General features: G+C 39.5%; 1 protein-coding gene and 1 long non-coding RNA gene across 10 annotated transcripts in view; one reads left to right on the top strand and one right to left on the bottom strand.

Annotated features, from left to right (window-relative positions):
* LOC123568057 (uncharacterized) overlaps positions 1-18,700 on the top strand; it is a 56,467-nt gene that overhangs the window by 4,877 nt on the left and 32,890 nt on the right. The window lies entirely within an intron of this gene.
* The window catches only part of COL4A3 (collagen type IV alpha 3 chain), a 147,199-nt gene continuing 134,091 nt past the window's right edge, over positions 5,593-18,700 (bottom strand). For 6 of the 9 annotated variants that reach the window (XR_012421527.1, XM_015432894.4, XM_065526171.2 and 3 more), the window contains 9 exons: positions 17,725-17,797; positions 16,823-16,894; positions 16,609-16,734; positions 15,673-15,771; positions 12,808-13,017; positions 11,328-11,505; positions 11,086-11,200; positions 9,452-9,624; positions 7,662-8,597 (listed from right to left, as the gene is read on the bottom strand). Coding sequence is in view for 8 of the 9 variants with exons in the window: in XM_015432894.4 (XP_015288380.3) it covers positions 8,513-8,597; positions 9,452-9,624; positions 11,086-11,200; positions 11,328-11,505; positions 12,808-13,017; positions 15,673-15,771; positions 16,609-16,734; positions 16,823-16,894; positions 17,725-17,797 (1,131 nt within the window). In the remaining variant the exon portion in view is untranslated. Of the gene's footprint in view, positions 8,598-9,451; positions 9,625-11,085; positions 11,201-11,327; positions 11,506-12,807; positions 13,018-14,829; positions 14,880-15,672; positions 15,772-16,608; positions 16,735-16,822; positions 16,895-17,724; positions 17,798-18,700 lie in introns of those variants that run through there. The other 3 variants (XM_005574465.4, XM_005574466.5, XM_015432896.4) reach the window with 3 other exon arrangements.

Raw genomic sequence — 18,700 nt, 5'->3', positions numbered from 1 at the left:
CGTGTTGGCCAGGCTGGTCTCAGACTCCTGACCTCAGGTGATCCACCTGCATCGGCCTCCCAAAATGCTGGGATCACAGGCATGAGCCACTGCACCCAGCCACACCATCCTTTTTTTTTTTTTTTTTAATTCAACTTTTATTTTAGATTCAAGGGGTAAATGTACAGGTTTGTTACATGGGTATATTGTGTATACCCATGAGGTATAGGGTTTAGGGTATGAATGTTCTTGTCACTCAGATAGTGAGCATAATACCCACTAGGTAATTTCTCAGCCCTTGCCCCCATCCCTCTCGCCCACGTCTAGTAGTTCCTAATGTCTGTTGTTGCCATCTTTATGTCCATGTATACCCAATGCTTAGCTCCCACTTCTAAGTGAGAACATGTGGTGTTTGGTTTTCTGCATCTGTGTTAATTCACTTAGGATAATGGTCCACCTGCATCCATGTTGCTGCAAAGGACATCATTTCTTCCTTTTTTATGGCTGTGTAGTATTCCATGGTGTGTATGTACCACAATTTCTTTAATCCACTGTGAATGGGCGTCTTGGTTGATTCCCTGTCTTTGCCATTGTGAATAGTGCTGTGATGAACATATGTCTTTTTGGTAAAATGGTTTATTTTCCCTAGTATCCTTCATCCTTTAGATTCTCCCTCTTCAATGCTAACTTTTTGCTTTATCTGTTCTGTTCCTACTCTTAGATGATCACCCATCATCTGGGCTGCTATCCTTTTAACTGGCCTCCTCATCCCCAATATTTTTCTTTCTCCAATTCTTGTTAGACATTGGGTCTACATAGGACCTATGTTTACAAATTGTGGCATCTCAAATATGAAGCCCCAGTTTCAAAGGAAATTGATGATTTATAGCTATCTTCCAATTCAAAAGTTCATCACAGCAATCCAGTAATTTTTAAAAAACATTTGAAACTATAAAATAACCTAGCAAGTACCATATATTAAATATTGGATCTTCCAGGTTATTGTTTATATGGTAATTCCACTCTTTTGCTCAAAATCTTCACTGAATCTCTAGTAGCAATCAATGAAGTACAAGTTCAACCTGGTATTCTAAACCCTGCCCAACATGGTCTTAACCTCCTGCCATGCTACTTTATTTACCACTGTGTATGTATATAAATATATATCATATATTCTTGACCATTAATTGTTCTCTGAGATTGCCTCATCTCTTCCTAACTACTTAGCTTCATTTGTGCTGTTTCTGTCACATGGAATGCCACCGTGCTTCTGACCATCTGCTGCTTCTTGAAATCCTAACTGCCTTTAAAGGACCACTGAAAATATCTCCTCTTTTTATGAATTCTTTCCTGAGGCCTCCAACTTTTGAACCAGTATTTGTTGTCCCTTAGAGCATTTAATCATGTTCTGTCTAGTATTAAAGTTATCCATGTATTTGTCTTATTTTCCCCTACCAGATTGTAAACTCTATGCTTGAGACCAAGGTCTGTGTCTCACTCATCTAAGTGTATGCTGTGGAGCCAAACGTATTAAGCATGTTGTAGGTCTCAGATATAAAATAATGAGACCTAGCTCCTTGTTTGGCTCAAAAATTGGAATTGAAGATACTACAATTCCAAAGCAATCATTCTAAAAAGGTTTTGAGCAGTCAGCATTTTTTATTTATTTATTTTTTTTGAGATGGAGTCTCGCTCTGCCGCCCAGGCTGGAGTGCAGTGGCCGGATCTCAGCTCACTGCAAGCTCCGCCTCCCGGGTTCACGCCATTCTCCTGCCTCAGCCTCCCGAGTAGCTGGGACTACAGGCGCCCGCCACTGCGCCCGGCTAGTTTTTTTTTTTTTTTTTTTGTATTTTTTAGTAGAGACGGGGTTTCACCATGTTAGCCAGGATGGTCTCGATCTCCTGACCTCGTGATCCGCCCGTCTCGGCCTCCCAAAGTGCTGGGATTACAGGCTTGAGCCACCGCGCCCGGCCACAGTCAGCATTTTTAGAAAAAACATGGAGCCTGCAAAATCCTAGGAAGGATCATATTTATCTAAATATTTAAGTTTAGCCTGGTTATTAAAAACCAATTTACATTTTCCTCTGTGTTTGCTTATCTGTTAATTTCTAATAGGTAGAGCTGGGATTAGGGTGAGATGAGTTAGATGCCAATGGCACCAATTGAAGGAGGCAATCACTTTTTCGTCAGTCTCCTGCCAATAGATTGCTAAGAATCCATTAGGGCATAATCAAAATTTTTCTGTCCAAACGAGCTTATAAATGGAGAACGTGCTCAAACACAACATTCCTTTTTGACTAACTCGAAGTAAAAGTAAGTTCATCGAAATGGATTAGTACTTTTTTACTCAAAGTGTTTTCAAATTAGATTTTTTTGGCCCACCTATGACAATAGGTGACAGTGTTTCTGAAGTATTTATGTGAGCAACAATTTTCTTGGTCTTCTTAGAATTATTACCCAGGATCACTATTCATTCCATTTCTTCCCTTGATTATATCATTATTGCCATGTAATGCAGCATGAAAGTTCTCTATGATATTTCATATTTTGCATGTATATGTATTTTAAGACAGAGTCTCTCTCTGTTGTCCAGGCTGGAGTGCAGTGGCATGACCTCGGCTCACTGCAACATTTGCCTCCCAGGTTCAAGCGATTCCTCTGCCTCAGCCTCCCAAGTAGCTGGGATTACAGTATCTGCCACCACGCCCAGCTAATGTTTGTATTTTTAATAGAGATGGGGTTTCACCATGTTGGCCAGGCTGGTCTCGAACTCATGACCTCAAGTGATCCACCCGCCTAGGCCTCCCAAAGTGCTGGGATTACAGCCATGAGCCACCATGCCCAGCCTATATTTTGCATATTAAAAGCCTTTTTTTTTTCACCAGCTCTCTACATTTGAAATTTTATGAATTGTTTTCCTTGAATAAGGAGTATTTGTACTTTAAATGGGAAACAAGTATCAAAATATGTGACCCATGATTTCTGTAATCTGTATGCTTTTCTTTGACTTGTAAAGACTCCTTAAATACCTCAATAGAAAAATGAGCAAAGATGTGATTAGGCCCTTCACAGGAAAATAGGCAATCATCACAATACTTCTTTAATTAAAAAAAAAAAAAACCACTAATTAAAAGTGACAAATATTCTGCCTCACTGCAATGAGATAGGCAAAGATGTAAAAGAACAGCAATATTCAATATTGGTAAATTAATAGGGAAATGAGTGTTTTCATTACATGGTTGATGCAGCTGAAAATTCTAGCAGCCTTTCTGGAGAGCATTTTTGTATATATTTCAAAAGCCTAAGATTGTGTGAGACCTTTGACTCTACAGTGTTCCTTCTAGTTAGTGATTTATCTTGAAGAAATAATTGGACAAACTTGTGGTGACATAGGTACAATATGTCTATAATATACCTAAATTAAATGTCTGTCAATTGGGGATTGATTGTCTTAGGTTATAAACCCATACAATGAACTGTGGTGCAAGTGATGATTAGTTCTTGTCTGCTGGTGTGAAAATGTGCCCACTATGTACTAAGTTTTTAAAAACCTGGTGACAAAAAAGGCCGGGCACAGTGACTCACGCCTGTAATCAGCACTTTGGGAGGCCGAGACAGGTGGATCACGAGGTCAGGAGATCGGGAAGTCAGCAACCCTGAATGGAGGGACCGGCTGAAGCCATGTTTTACATCTTTGCCTATCTCATTGCAGTGAGGCAGAATGTTTGTCACTTTTAATTAGTGTTTATTTTTAAATTAAAGAAGTATTTTGATGATTGCCTGTTTTCCTGTGAAGGGTCTAATCACATCTTTGCTTATTTTTCTATTGAGGTATTTAAGGAGTCTTTACAAATCAATAAGAAAAGCATACAGATTACAGAAATCATGGGTCATATATTTTGATACATGTTTCCCATTTATAATACAAATACTCCTCATTCAAGGAAAACAATTCATAAAATTTCAAATGTAGAGAGCTGGTTAAAAAAAAAAAAGGTTTTTAATATGCAAAATATAGGCTGGACATGTGGCTCATGGCTGTAATCCCGGTACTTTGGGAGGCCTAGGCGGGTGGATCACTTGAGGTCATGAGTTCGAGACCAGCCTGGTCAACATGGTGAAACCCTATCTCTATTAAAAATTTTAAAAGTTAGCCAGGCATGGTGGCGGGCGCCTATAGTCCCAGCTACTTGGAGGCTGAAGCAGGAGAGTGATGTGAACCCGGGAGGTGGAGCTTGCAGTGAGCTGAGATCATGCCACTGAACTCCAGCCTTGGGGACAAAGCGAGACTCTGTCTCAAAAAAAAACAAAAAAAAAACAAAAAAAAAACAAAAAAAAACCTGTTGACAAAATAGCATGCTTTTATCTTATTTCTGTTTAAAAATAGATTTATCACTTATCTTGGAAGGGAGTGAGGATTAGATCATTGTTGCGGGAAGTCAGGGACCCCAAACGGAGGGACTGACTGAAGCCATGGCAGGAGAACATAAGTTGCTTAAGTTGTGAAGATTTCATGGACATTTATTAGTTCCCTAAATTAATACTTTTATAATTTCTTACACCTGTCTTTACTGCAGATTCTGAAATCTAAATTGTGAAGATTTCATGGACACTTATCACTTCGCCAATCAATACTCTTGTGATTTCCTGTGCCTGACTTTGCTTTAATCTCTTAATCCCATCATGTTCGTAAGCTGAGGATGAATGTCGCCTCAGGACCTTGTGATGATTGCTTTAACTGTACAAATTGTTTAAACAATATGAAATCTGGGCACCTTTAAAAAAGAACAGGGTAACAGCAATGTTCAGGGAACAAGGGAGATAACCTTAAAGTCTGGCTGCCTGTGGGCCAGGCAGAACAGAGCCATATTTCTCTTCTTTCAAAAGCAAATAGGAGAAATATTGCTGAATTTTTTTTCTCAGCAAGGAACATCCCTGAGAAAGAGAATGTGTTCCTAAGGGGAGGCCTCTGAAATGGCCACTTTGGAAATGTCTATCTTTTATGGTTGTAAATAAGGGATGAAATAAGCCCCGGTCTCCCATAGCACTCCCAGGCTTATTAGGACGAGGAAATTCCCACCTAATAAATTCTAGTCAGACCGATTCTCTGCTCTTGAACCTTGTTTATCAATGACAATGGGTGCACAGCGGGACATGGAAGTTCATTAGTAATTCTAGTTTCACCCTGACCTTGTGATCTCGCCCTGACCTCCTGCCTTGTGATCTTTTGTTGCCCTTGAAACATGTGATCTCTGTGACCCACACCCTATTCGTACACTCCCTGACTTTTGAAAATTGCTAATAAAAACTTGCTGGTTTTATGGCTCAGGGGGCATCATGGAACCTGCCAACTTGTGATGTCTCCTCCAGATACCCAGCTTTAAAATTTCTCTCTTTTGTACTCTTTCGCTTTATTTCTCAGACCAGCTGACACTTAGGGAAAATAGAAAAGGACCCACGTTGAATATCAGGGGTGGGTTTCTCCTGATAGATCATGGCCATTTTTGTATTCTTCTTCATAACTTCTGTATTGTCTATTCTTTTTACAGTGAACATCTGTTATTCTTACAATCCAAAAAAAAAATTATTTCCATTTTAAAAAAAAAGGACCAGTTTCAATTTAAAAAATGTTTATTCTTAGGCAATACAATAAAATAATATTTTAGATATAATTACAGAAATATTAGTACATTAAAATATTATAATCTTGTCAGGATATAACAATATAAAATATTCAATATATTTTAAATATATTTCATTTGGTTGTAGAGTAAATATTAAATTAAGTTTAGTAGCAGTAAGTTACATTTGATACATAGAAAATCTTTGTAAGTTAGCCATCAAATTCAAATGTAAGCATTATTTTAATACTTTCATAAATAAGTTACTTAATAATATTTATCTTGCTGAAAGACTTCTGAGAAATCTGTTATTTTAGCACACTGTGAAATTCCAAAGTTGAAGCCCCAATTTTAAAGAAACAGTTTACATTTTATCTGTAATATTAAATCTTCATACTTGTGTAAGCTACTCATAAGCTATCTGGAAAATAATGCATATGAGCTATAACTTAGTCCTGAAGTACTTCTAAGTAAAGTCTTAGAAGTACGACTGAACAGCTGTTCATATGGCTTCATTGAAATTTCAGGTCTTAGCATCACTTGTCTTCCTCAGAAGTTAAATACTGATAAGAGGGCATGAAAAGATGGAGGCCTGAGTGGAGGCCAGTGGTTTGACATTAGCACCAGTCTAGAGCTTTTACTTATGAGTAAAAGTAGATGACCTTAGAGTCACCTGTGAGTTTGAACTTTAAATAGAGACATGGATGGAGCAGCTGTAGCCAGCCGTACTGGGTAACTGCCTGTAGAGTTGTTGCTTGGGTATTTGTCTAGAACAGGTTTTCTCAGTATTTAGAGTACATCAGAATCATGTGGTGGGCTTGGTAAAACATAGATATTTTGGGCCCTCCCCCAAGAGTTTCGGATTCTGTAGGTCTGGAGTGGTCCCTAGAATCTGCATCTGTGACAAGTTCCCAGATGATGCTGATGCTGCTCTTCCAGGGACCGCACTTTGAGAACTACTGGCCTACGGTAGGTTTGTAGAGATTGGCTAGCTCCATATGCCGCTATAGTACACTTGGGATAATGGGACATTTTTAAAGCAGAAAAATTTATTTGTTAAGTGAATCTAAATAACTGAAATGCTGCATATCTTAGTTGAGATGTAAAAATGGCTTGACAGCAAACACATGAGCAGTGAAGGATGTAAACCGTGTGAGCCACGGCCATAGTCTATGCTGTCCTCTAGGTCACGTTTTTCACTTACAAAGCAATTGAGATTGAAGCAGTAGCCTGAATTTAAATATCAGCACCACCAACTCCACCTAGGTAGATCAGGAAGCATCTTCAAAGCTTTGTCTCTTGGTGTCTGGACTCTAAGACTCATCAAATAGTGTTATCATCAAGTATAACACTAGTTTAATGTTTTGTAGATCTTGTTTTTTCTGCTATTATTCAGACCTTATCTTCTCTTGGCTTTTCTAGGAGAAACTAGAAGCCCTGGGTTTCCCTAGGCATAGACCTTATTTTTAACCTTTACTTGGGCCTGCTGAATTATCATAATGAAATATAACAGCAGTGAAAAGGAAGAAAAAACAAGAGGGGAGGGAAGCTACTTGTATATGTGAGATTCTTAACAGAGCAATGAGTTACTTTTTCTGGGATATTAGATCAGAAACAAGTCTCTTTTTTCTCTTAGCATCTCTGTAGGTTAGTAGTGTCTGGGACATGCTTGGTGCTGAATAACATGATTGTTAAGTTGAATTAAGTAACCTTGGGAATGTATCAACACCTTGAAAAGTGGGGTTTAAGACATACAGCAGCCAAATTATACAGTTTGATACATTAAGATTTTTAAACAATGGACTCTTTCAATATGGTTTGTAAGAGTATATGACATAAAAAGTGTTGCTTTTTTTTTTTTAAACAAAGGAAGAATTAGAGAAGTAACAAAGGAATAAATCTGTAAAACCTAGAGTGATGACATATTCAGAGCAATGAAAAAATAGATTCTGAGTCTGATAAACCAACAAATGCCTTAAGTTCATTCGTGGATTATTGAACTGCTCCTTTACATAAGATATGCACCAACATTTATGGGATGAGGATAAAGTACACATTTCATAAGTAGTATTCTTGTTATTTGTGTGGGTATGCTGGTAAAAGAGAAGTTAAAGTTATACATATTTCATAGTATGTATATAACAATATCCTTTTAAAACTAATTCACTAAGGGGGAAAATTGTATATGCTTTGAATACAAGCAGATTTTAGAGCTACAGTGAAACGAATTTAATAAACAAAAAAATCTTTAAAAACCAACAAAACAAAACCATACAGTATTTCCAACAGTATTATGGTTCCATCAGGGAATCCCCCTTTTGCCCTTAGCAGTGGGCATGTTTGAAACATTCCTAGAAAATCCATGAACCTCAGTTCAGTTCTGTGTTCCATCAGGCCTTACGGTCCTCAGCAGGTCTGAAAGTCCAGTTCTATACACAATGCTCCAGGATACCACATGCCCCCTTCTCTTCCCCTACCCAGGGTCTGAAGTTTCATGAAGGGGTGGTGGGGCAATCAAACACTGATTTAGCCTCCCTGAGTCTTAAAGACAGGAGGAGGACAAATGTGGGAATGCAGTGGGCCAAATATTTCATAACTTGTAGCATTCAAACTTCATATGATCACCATAGTGACAGTGCCTTGGATGTAAGTGGAATAGACTTTTGGTGTTATTTTGTGAATAGTTGCTGCTTTGCCACAGGGAACTTTGAAACAGCACAGATTGGAGACCCAGATCACAGAACTGACTTGAAAGAACTGCTTTGTTCTGTGGGGAAACAAATTGAAACTTTGTACTGAGTCACCATGGAGCAATATTGTTTGGTTAAAGAAAAATACCTAAATAAAAGCATGCTCTGTCATTACTTTGTTCTTTAGGATGAAAAATAGCAGTTCTGCTGTCTTTTTTAGCTTTAGTGTCTTTTCTTCATGCACACCTGACAGCGACTTATTATTTTTTCTAATTCTCCAGCTTTCACAGTTGATGGAATAGGCTTTCTGAAATAAAAACAAACCAAAAAAAAAACCCTCATTGATTTATGCATAAAAGGGAATTTTTGCTGAGTTTGAGTTTTATTAATGAATATTGTCACTATTTTGAAATTTATTACAGGGCCGGGCGTGGTGGCTCATGCCTGTAATCCTAGCACTTTGGGAGGCTGAGGTGGGAGGTTCACTTGAGGTCAGGAGTTTGAGACCAGCCTGGCTAACATGGTGAAACCCCATCTCTACTAAAAACACAAAAATTAGACAGGTGTCATGGCATACGCCTTCTGTAATCCCAGCTACTCAGGAGGCTGAGGCAGGAGAATCACTTAAACCTGGGAAGTGGAGGTTCCAGTGAGCCCAGATCGTCAGATTGTGCCACTGCACTCCAGCCTGGGCAACAGAGCAAGACTGTCTCAAAAAAAAAAGAAAAAAAAAAGAAAGAAAGAAATTTATTATAGGACTATTTATCTTTATGGAAGAAGTATATTTCTGAAAAGGCATACATGGTGGCATTTTATAATTTTAGTCATATTTCAGCAGCATTAAAGAAACATAAGCCTTGATGAAAACTTACAGATCATCTTTTATGTAATAAAAACTACTCCCACCCTTTAAATAATCCACATTATTCGCAAGTCTTTCAATACAGTAAATTCAGATGAGAGATCATTTAGTGTGATTGTATATAATTTACTCTAAATTTATATAGAAATGTTAAATGTGTTTAGTAATGACAAAACACTGATTTGTCTTTATTGGCACAGTAGTACAAAATCATGGCCACTCCTTGACCCGAGAACACAGGCAACTTTCAACAGTTGTGCAATTGAGTCATCAGATTCAGCTTGATGGTGAATAGTTACCTGAACATTCTTTCTGGGTTTAATGAAGCCAGCCAGAAACTGTAGGAATTTGAATAGTAGTTGCACGTTCCTCTTCCATGACATTCTAGAAATGGGCTGGCTCGGAATTCTTCCAGGCAGGAGCCGGGGGAGGCCAGTGCTTGCCCGGTGCCCTCAGAACCTGCACTTGTGAACTACCACAATTTAAAAAATCTGAGTAAACACTCTGTCCACTGGGGTTCAAATGTTCAATTCTCTACTTTTTTTTTTTTTTTTTTTTTGAATGAATGGGCAACTGTGAGTAAAGAAGGGGAAGGAATGATCATCAGTGATGCTACAGATTAGAAATAACCACCTATGTGGCCAGGCGCAGTGACTCATGCCTGGAATCCCAGCTCTCACGCCTGGAATCCCAGCTCGCTCTTTGGGAGGCCTAGGCAGGCAGATCACTTGAGGTCAGGAGTTTGAGGCCAGCCTGGCTAACATAGTGAAACTATGTCTGTACTAAAAATACAAAAATTAGCTGGCATGGTGGCGTGTGCCTGTAGTCCAAGCTACTCAGGAGGCTGAGGCAAGAGAATTGCTTGAACCCTGGAGGCAGAGATTGCATTGAGCCAGGAGGTGGAGATTGCAGTGAGCCAAGATTGCGCCACTGCACTCCAGCCTGGGCGACAGAGGGAGATTCTGTCTCAAGAAAAAAAGAAAAAGAAAAAAGAAAGAACCACTTGTGTGCAGCTATGACAGTCATCACAGTCACACATGACCATTCCATAGATTTCTTCACTAGCATTTACATCTGACAGTTTTTTCTTTAAAAGACTGTCTTTCTTTGCTTTTGTCTCTGTATGAATGTGAAAGGGGCACAGGTTTTGGAGCAGACAGACCTGGGCACAGATCCTAGCTTTTCCACTAAATAGTTGTAAGACCTTGGGAAAGTACTTCATTCTTGTTTGTAAAACTGTAGATGATAGAAATTACCTATCAGAGTTTTCATAAAAATTACAGAGAATGTATATAAAGCAGTTATCTTATAAAAAATAGGCATTCCAGGCTGGGTGCAGTGACTCATGCCTGTAATCCCAGCACTTTGGGAGGCTGAGTTGGGGAGATCACTGGAGGTCAGGAGTTTGAGACCAGCCTGGGCAATATGGTGAAACCCTGTTTCTACTAAAAAAACAAAACAAACAACCCAAAATACAAAAATTAGCTGGGCGTGGTGGCACACACCTGTAATCTCAGCTACTCAGCAGGCCGAGGCAGGAGAATCACTTGAACCTGGGAGGCAGAGGTTGCAGTGAGCCAAAATCACTCCACTGCACTCCAGCCTGGGTGACAGAGTGAGACTCTGTCTCAAAAGATAAAAATAATTAAAAAAGAGGGATTCCATTATCAATCAATGGCAGCTACTATTCACCTAAATTTCATAAGAGAATTTGTAGGTAATCTCCTTCTGAGAAGTCTTTTTTTAATACTCCATTATTTACCAGAAGTAAAGAAAAAAAAAGTGTATTTATAGATTTTCAAGGAAATGTCTATGGCATGTTGCACCCACTGACATCAGGCAGCATTGACCCTGGGAACCACATTTTACCCAGCATAATGTAACATTCTATGGGTAGTCTTTACTATAAAACTCCTGTTCCTTTTCTCCTCACCATGATGAACGAAAATCCTTTCCAGAGAGAAATCCAGCCGTGAGGACATGGAGGAATGTCAGTGGTTTGGCTGTGAACAGCTATGGCGATCGCAGGAGCTTCACAAACAGTGCATCTGTAACGTGAAACAAAGACTATGGCAGCATTGCCACTTTCTGCACTGTGATGTGCTGCCTTACATTCCATTACAAGGGAAGTGATTCACTTGGTCCCATTGTAAAACTAGGGGATTGGATTTTTACCTGCTTATATAAGGCTCAAGGGCCCTGCCAGTAATGGGAGCCATGTTCATTGGCATCAGAGCTGGTGTTGACAGCCAGTATGAATAATCATTTCGAGATGCGAAATTACATACATCATTGACATTGCAGAATAAGAATGGCATTGTGGTAAATCGCTGCAGGCAGCTGCCCAGAGTTCCTAATGAAACATCAGACTGAGTATCACTTTCAGTAAGTTAAAGGTATTTTCGGCATCGCTAGAGAGAAGCTAATTAAAACGTAACCTGTAGCAAAAGCTGGACAAAGACAACACAAGAGTTATCTGCTAAGTGTAGTATTGAGAAGTTTTCATACTGATAGAAATCAAAGATCCAATAGGCAAACAAATCTTCTTTCTCCCACCTTTAATACTTCCTGTGGCTCTTTCTTTTTTTTTTTTTCTTTTTTTGAGACGGAGTCTCTCTCTGTTGCCCAGGCTGGAGTGCAGTGGCCGGATCTCAGCTCACTGCAAGCTCCACCTCCTGGGTTTACGCCATTCTCCTGCCTCAGCCTCCTGAGTAGCTGGGACTACAGGCGCCCGCCACCTCACCTGGCTAGATTTTTTGTAATTTTTTAGTAGAGACAGGGTTTCTACTGAACCAGGATGGTCTTGAACCCCTGACCTCGTGATCTGCCGGTCTCGGCCTCCCAAAGTGCTGGGATTACAGGCTTGAGCCACCGCACCCGGCCCCCTGTGGCTCTTTCTAATCGATCTAGAACATGGGGGCTAGCATAGGTCAGCTGGGATAGTGTTTTTGCTTCAAAGTATTCCCACTTATTCATATGTACGTAATAGCTAATAACCAGATAAAGGTTTAGAAAAGCTATTATTTGTGAGATTAAAAAGCAAACGGGTGGGCTGGGCATGGTGGCTCACACCTGTAATCCCAGCACTTTGGGAGGCTGAGGAGGGAGGATTACTTGAGCTCAAGAGTTTAAGACAAACCTTGAAAACATAGCCAGACCTCGTCTCTACTGAAAATCAAAAAATTTAGCTGGATATAGTGGCATATGCCTGTAGTCCCAGCCATTCAGGAGTCTGAGGTGGGAGAATTGCTTGTGCCTGGGATGTTGAGGCTGCAGTGAGCCGTGTTGCACCACTGCACTCCAGCCTGGGTGATGAAAGTGAGACCCTGTCTAAAAAAAAAAAAAAAAAGAAAGAAAAAGAAAAAGAAAAAACACCAAAAAGATAAATGCAGACAGGTGGTTTAGGGGGTTTTAGGGGCAAATTGTTTGCACTGAATGGGAGGAGCTAGGCTGGCATTCCTGAGCTAGGCTCCTTCCAGCATTTTACATTCCAGAATGAAAATTAGGTCAGTGTTGTTTTATTTGCTTTCTTAAAAAGTGCCAGAAGATACTCAAGGTTGTTTACACTTAACTTCAGAGGGAAGCATCCTAGGCTATAAAGATTTACAATCTGCATGTGGAACAACACAACTGGCAGATGGGACTGGGACATTACCGAGGTCTTGTCCGTGGGCTCGTTCATTCCCTTGTACAAAGAGAAAAGAAAACCCACTGTAGAGTGGCGCGGTCCCCTCTGGACATGAAGGGATTGCTGTGGTTTGACTGTGTCGGGTGAAGACAAAGCCTCTTGTTGTCCAGGTTGCAGGTGATCCACTGTCTCCACGTTTTCCTTTCAAACCTGGCAATCCATCTGATCCAGGTGGTCCTTCAAAAAACACATTCTAAATGTTGCAACACACACAAAATCTTAAACTCGTTTTTTCAAAGTACTAATTTAAATATATGTTGAGTCCCATATATTGAAAGAAATCCTGGAGAAGAGTGGCTTATAAAAATGGCCAAACAGTATTATTAAATGTTAAACAGTTTATCACACAGTGCCTTTTCTTATCAATCTTTGTGTGAAAATCTGATGAGTTTTTTGAGATCAGGTCTTTATCTTTGAATTCCTCTGTGAGGCCTGGCACAGTGGCCTGCCTGCATCTGGTAGGTCTTATGTATGTTTTTTATGAATACATGAATGAATCCTCCTACAATGTGATGGGGGAAAAATCCAATATCTACAGCTTAAAGTCTATTCAAGTAGATCATAATAAATTACTTATGGTTTTGATAAATTCACAAATTATTGCAACATTGTCTACAATAAACAACTGCAGAAAACACTGAAAGCTCTTTTTAAAGGTTCAAACTTCAAGAAAGTTTTGATCAATTTGTTAGGAAAGTAAGAAGAGAAGGCTTTTTTTTTTTTTTTTTTTTTTTACACTGTAATAAGGGTTAATTTATTTTATTTATTGAGTTAAAAACAAAGTAAATGGTTTCTGTACATTTTTCTCCCTGTGGAGAAAGACTTTCTATACTTTGGAGTACGGAGTTGGACAAGGCTAATCCACACTTGTCATGTTCTAGATAAGGACCCGTGAGCTGTCCTCTCTTCCATTCCTCTTGAACTTCCTTCTCCTTTCTTTCATTGAACAGCTATTATTTATGGTATTGGCATTGGTTTCCACCTCCTCACCCCCATCCATTTGTGCAGCCACTATACCCTGACTCCCTCCCCAACCAGACTTGGGCCATGGTTCTTTAGGGTCCTAAGGAAGCACAGAGAAAACAGAGACGGTTAGACTTTGGGCCTACATCATCACAGGAATTAGTTTTGTTGTCCACAAACATCCATGCCCCTGGGAGTCAGGCATTGTCACAGTTTAGTCCTGACTCAGAAGTCAGGACTTCCCACAGAAATTTGTAAAAGCCCCAATATTATATATTTTTTCAATTTTCTCTGAATTCTGCCCCCTCTTGTCTCCTCCAGGGACCTTGAGTGGTTTTTTGAAATTAAAAATAGGCCACATCCAAATTCTCCAGTCTGATGTCTTACTTGAAAAATCCAAGTTGCCATGGTTTTAATACATTGGGGAGACACATTTTTCTGTTTTCCTAACCCCTGCCCTCATTCAGAGGGGGTATAATTGACCCCAAACAAAAGATGCCTCCTGATCTCTACACAGGAATTGGAAAGTGATTAGCTGAGCAGGGCAGGAACTGGAAGTGAGCTTTTATACAGATGTATGATATCCAAGGCATTTCCGTATCTCCAAGAAGGGGGCCAGGGCTGTCAGTTTATGCCAGTGCAGTTTGACTCTTAGATCCCTTTGTCATTCTTGTGAGGCCTCCATAGCATTGAACTGTCTACTTGCTAATTAATTCTCAACAAAATTTGTATTGCAGTGCCCTTGCTCTTGCTGTTGCCCCATTCTTAGGGCATTGAAGCCTTGGTCATTAAAATTTTTAAATTAATAGAATTATTAATAAGGGTGTTTTGTCACTTCAAAAACCACACATTAAGGAAAGTTGAATGATTAATAGTACTCCACTGTGCACCCATGGCAATACTAAATCATATGTAGTTATGCAATTAGTATTATAATATTAACATCATATTTGAATTTTTAAAAATTAAAGTCTACAGTCTTTACCATTTTAATATAGTAGATCTGAGCATCATATATGTCAGTAAATTCAGAAATCACATTTAGAATTTTTCTTGCTTTAACAAAGTCAGCAATCCTAAAAATAGAAGATTTGGACATCAAGGTAGTTTCCAGAAGAGTGCTGTGAAACGTTTGCAGAAGGTAGCTGTTGATCCAGGTGTCAAACTGACACATACAGCATATGTTCAGAATCAAACACTATATGTAAGAGGTCCCTTTTCATGACACACATGAATCGTTGAATTCTATTCAAGAATGGCTTTTTTTTTTTTTTGAGACAGCGTCTCACTCACTCTGTCACCCAGGTTGGACTGCAGTGGTGTGATCTCAGCTCACTGCAACCTCCACCTCCCAGGTTCAAGCGATTCTCCTGCCTCAGCCTCCCAAGTAGCTGGGATTACAGGCACCCGCCACCATGAAGAATGGCCTTTTTAAAAGATGGCTTTCTTAGAAAAGGATACTAAGTTGCTCTTCTACGCATACCAAGGTAATATTTTTCTAGCTACGTACTTATGTACCACTCCTATAGATAATAATTATTAACTAATTACTTCTATAAGTTATTAAAAACAGGTATTGGCCTTTTTGAAAGAAGAACACCCATAGGACTTAAATTAGTTCTATTTGTCCTCAGGCTAAACTGTGCATCAGTTTGGAGCCCATCTGACCAGCTAAGAGGTCGGAAAAATAGTGTGTTCCAATAATTCTTGATTCTCATCTTCCAAATTAACATTTGATCCTTGGCCTTTGGTCTGATCTGAATAACATAAACTCAAAGGCCTAGATAACTCATATAGTCACCCACTCAAACAAGACCTCTTTATGTCTAAATAACACTTCTTCAGTGAGGAAACAAGCTGGGTGCTTACCTGGCTCTCCTTTAGAACCTTTGTTGCCTTTTTCTCCAGCTGGTCCAGGAGTTCCTGGTTTTCCATCCTTGCCTGGCTTACCTCTTGGCCCACAGGGTCCTAGGCAAAAACCAACATTACATTGCATTTTATCGTATAGGATGAAAGATAAGGTGACCAACCATCCCGTTAACCCAGGACTTTCTCAGTTTCAGGAATGAAAGTCCTGCATCCTGGGAAGGTCCTCGGTCCTGGGCAAGCTAGGATGATTAGTCACCTAACTTGTTAGCCCCACTTCCCAGAAAACAAGGCTCTCGAAAATGAACTATGAGGATACTTAATGCAGCAGTTTAAAATTGTGCTGCAATTTTGATTTATGTTCTTCCAGAATTCACTATGTCCCTGAATTGATCAAACTAATAAGTACTATCTTTATCTCCCAGGTGATTCAGACACACTTAAGGCGTAATCATTCCATTCAGAAGCCTATTACAATACGCTCTGCTTATGTAGAGGGGTTAGTTCAATTTCCAAACACCAGTATTTTGAAAAGATTCCTAAATCATTTTTTTCTAATACTTTGCTGTAGAAAGTGTTAGAAAAGTATAAATTCACAGAACTCAGGTATATTCAGACAATCATTTAGAAATAGATCCCCAAGACTGACAGTTGTCAGAGGAGATAGACATACCTTTACCTTAATAAAAAATAAAAAACAAAAACATGCTGCCCTAAAGTGTATTTGTTCAAGTTATACTATGTACAACAGCTTTCAATAGATTCCAAGGTCTTTTATTTGCTGGTCAAGGGTAGAATGAGCTCAATCCTAAGACTGTGAAAACCACTATCATGTTCAACATTTTCTGTGAAGTTGTATCAGCTGTTTCCAAAGCAGTTTACAGGTATTTTGGTTCAACCACTTCCTACTGATCCAAGTCAATGCTGCCAGTCTCACACCTAGGTTTCCAGGTGGCCCTGGTGGCCCAGCTTCTCCCTGCATCCCTGGTTCTCCAGGTGTGCCAGGTGGCCCTGGGCTTCCTGGAAGGGAGATAATCTTAAGTGTGCCAGGGTCTCCACGTATACCTGTTGACATAAACATAAGAAGAAGATGATGGCTTCACGGATGCGTTACCTTTCTTCATTGAGATCAATGGTAAGGAAATTTATTTACCAGGTGGTCCTATTGGCCCAATTGGTCCTGGAGGTCCAATGGATCCTAGAAATCCAGGATTACCCTTTTCTCCTAAAAACAAACCAACAAACAAAAACACAATGTGATTCCACTTAGATCAATGGGTCTCCTAGTTCTTCAGGTTGATGATTGACTCTAAGGACAAATACTAGAAGTGTGCCTGGAGGCTCTGTCCTGTGGGTTCTGTCACAAGGGCTACAATTTCATTTTTGTTCACATAGGTTTTGGCATGTCACTGGGACCCAGTAGTTCATGCTTAATGAGTCTGTAAAGAAATATATTCCAGAAGCAGGCATTAAGAACTTGTATTTTAACATTGAAGGGGAAGGGTCCTTAAGAGTCCAATTTTTGAGTTCAGAAACCAATTTGATATTTAAGGTAAGATACAAAGTCACATTAAAACCTGTTTTACCATCTGGTGAATTATATTGCTTGGTTGTCATAGTTATCTACTTTCTCAGCTTATTACTCTAGCTTTACTCATAGCCTAGAGTTAGTTACATCAGGAGTTCTCTTGAGCGCATAGAGAATATTTGCTTTGTGCAATATTGTTGTTTTAGTATTGGATTCAACTGAATATTCTGTGTCCTAAATGGAATAGCCCGGTACTGCCAGCATGAACTAATAAAGTGGTAAGATTTCTCTTGCAAGCACAGTCTTTTACACAAATAAAAGAAGGTTACTGAGAGCCATTCATTTGGAGAAATACTCTATTTTAAAGAATCTTGAAATAGTATAGTGGAGCCTTCCTACTTCAGTCATATCGAGGTCCTATTTGTACTAACCCTAGCTGTCTGTACTTCAACAAACACTTGTGTGCCCTAAAATATAAATTGAGGTTATTGTATTTGCATATAAAGAGCAATGCACAAAAACAGTACCTTTCACGCCTGGAAACCCCTGGAATCCAGGATCACCTCTGAGTCCTGGAAGACCTGGAGTACCTGGTGCTCCCTATATTTCAAAAAAAGGGAGTAGAACCAAAACAAATCTTTTAAAATTACTAGTTTTTAAAAAATGCAAATAGGGTATAATATTATGTTGGATGAGAATAGGCTGAAGTTAGCAGACATCATTTTTTCAATCAAGGCTATAACTCCTTTGGCCACTTAGAACCTTTCCTTAGGACTATCATTTTAAAAGTAAAATAAAAGCTTCCCTTAAGCCCAAGAGCAAACATACCTTCTAATATTGGCGTATGTTGTTTTAGTATTGGATTCAACTGGATATTCTGTGACCTAAATGGAGTAGCCCAGTACTGCCAGCATGATTTTTTATTTTTTTTATTTTTTTGAGACAGAGTCTCGTTTTGTCATCCAGACTGGAGTGCAGTGGCATGATCTTGGCTTGCTGCAACCTCTGCCTCCCACATTCAAGTAATTCTCATGCCTCAGCCTCCTGAGTAGCTGGGATTACAGGCATGCACCACTACACCTGGCTAATTTTTGTATTTTGAGTAGAAACAGGGTTTCGCCATGTTGGCCAAGCTGGTCTCGAACTCCTGACCTCAAATGATCTGCCCACCTCAGCTTCCCAAAGTGCTGGGATTATAGTAGTGAGCTACCATGCCTGGCCCAGAATGAAAATTATAATAATCTGTATTTATAATTGTTGCAAAGACAACAAAACCATTGTTGAGTTACAGCACCCAAGCGTCATTCTCAGAGCCATAAATTACTCTTGACCATGATGATAGGAAAAGTAATGTCCAGGGATGGGAGTGTACAGGGGTTGTCAAGAGAGAGTATTTGACAGGCATATTTGACAAGGATGCAATAATCTAAGCGGGAAGAAGGTGCTCTCTTCTTATGAGGCTCACATGAACTGGTCTTATAGCCAGGAGATGCTCAAGCAAAG

Source organism: Macaca fascicularis, chromosome 12, assembly GCF_037993035.2.
Source record: "Macaca fascicularis isolate 582-1 chromosome 12, T2T-MFA8v1.1".
In the NCBI taxonomy this organism is placed as follows: Eukaryota; Metazoa; Chordata; class Mammalia; order Primates; family Cercopithecidae; genus Macaca; species Macaca fascicularis.
This window is presented reverse-complemented; position numbering and strand designations above follow the sequence as displayed.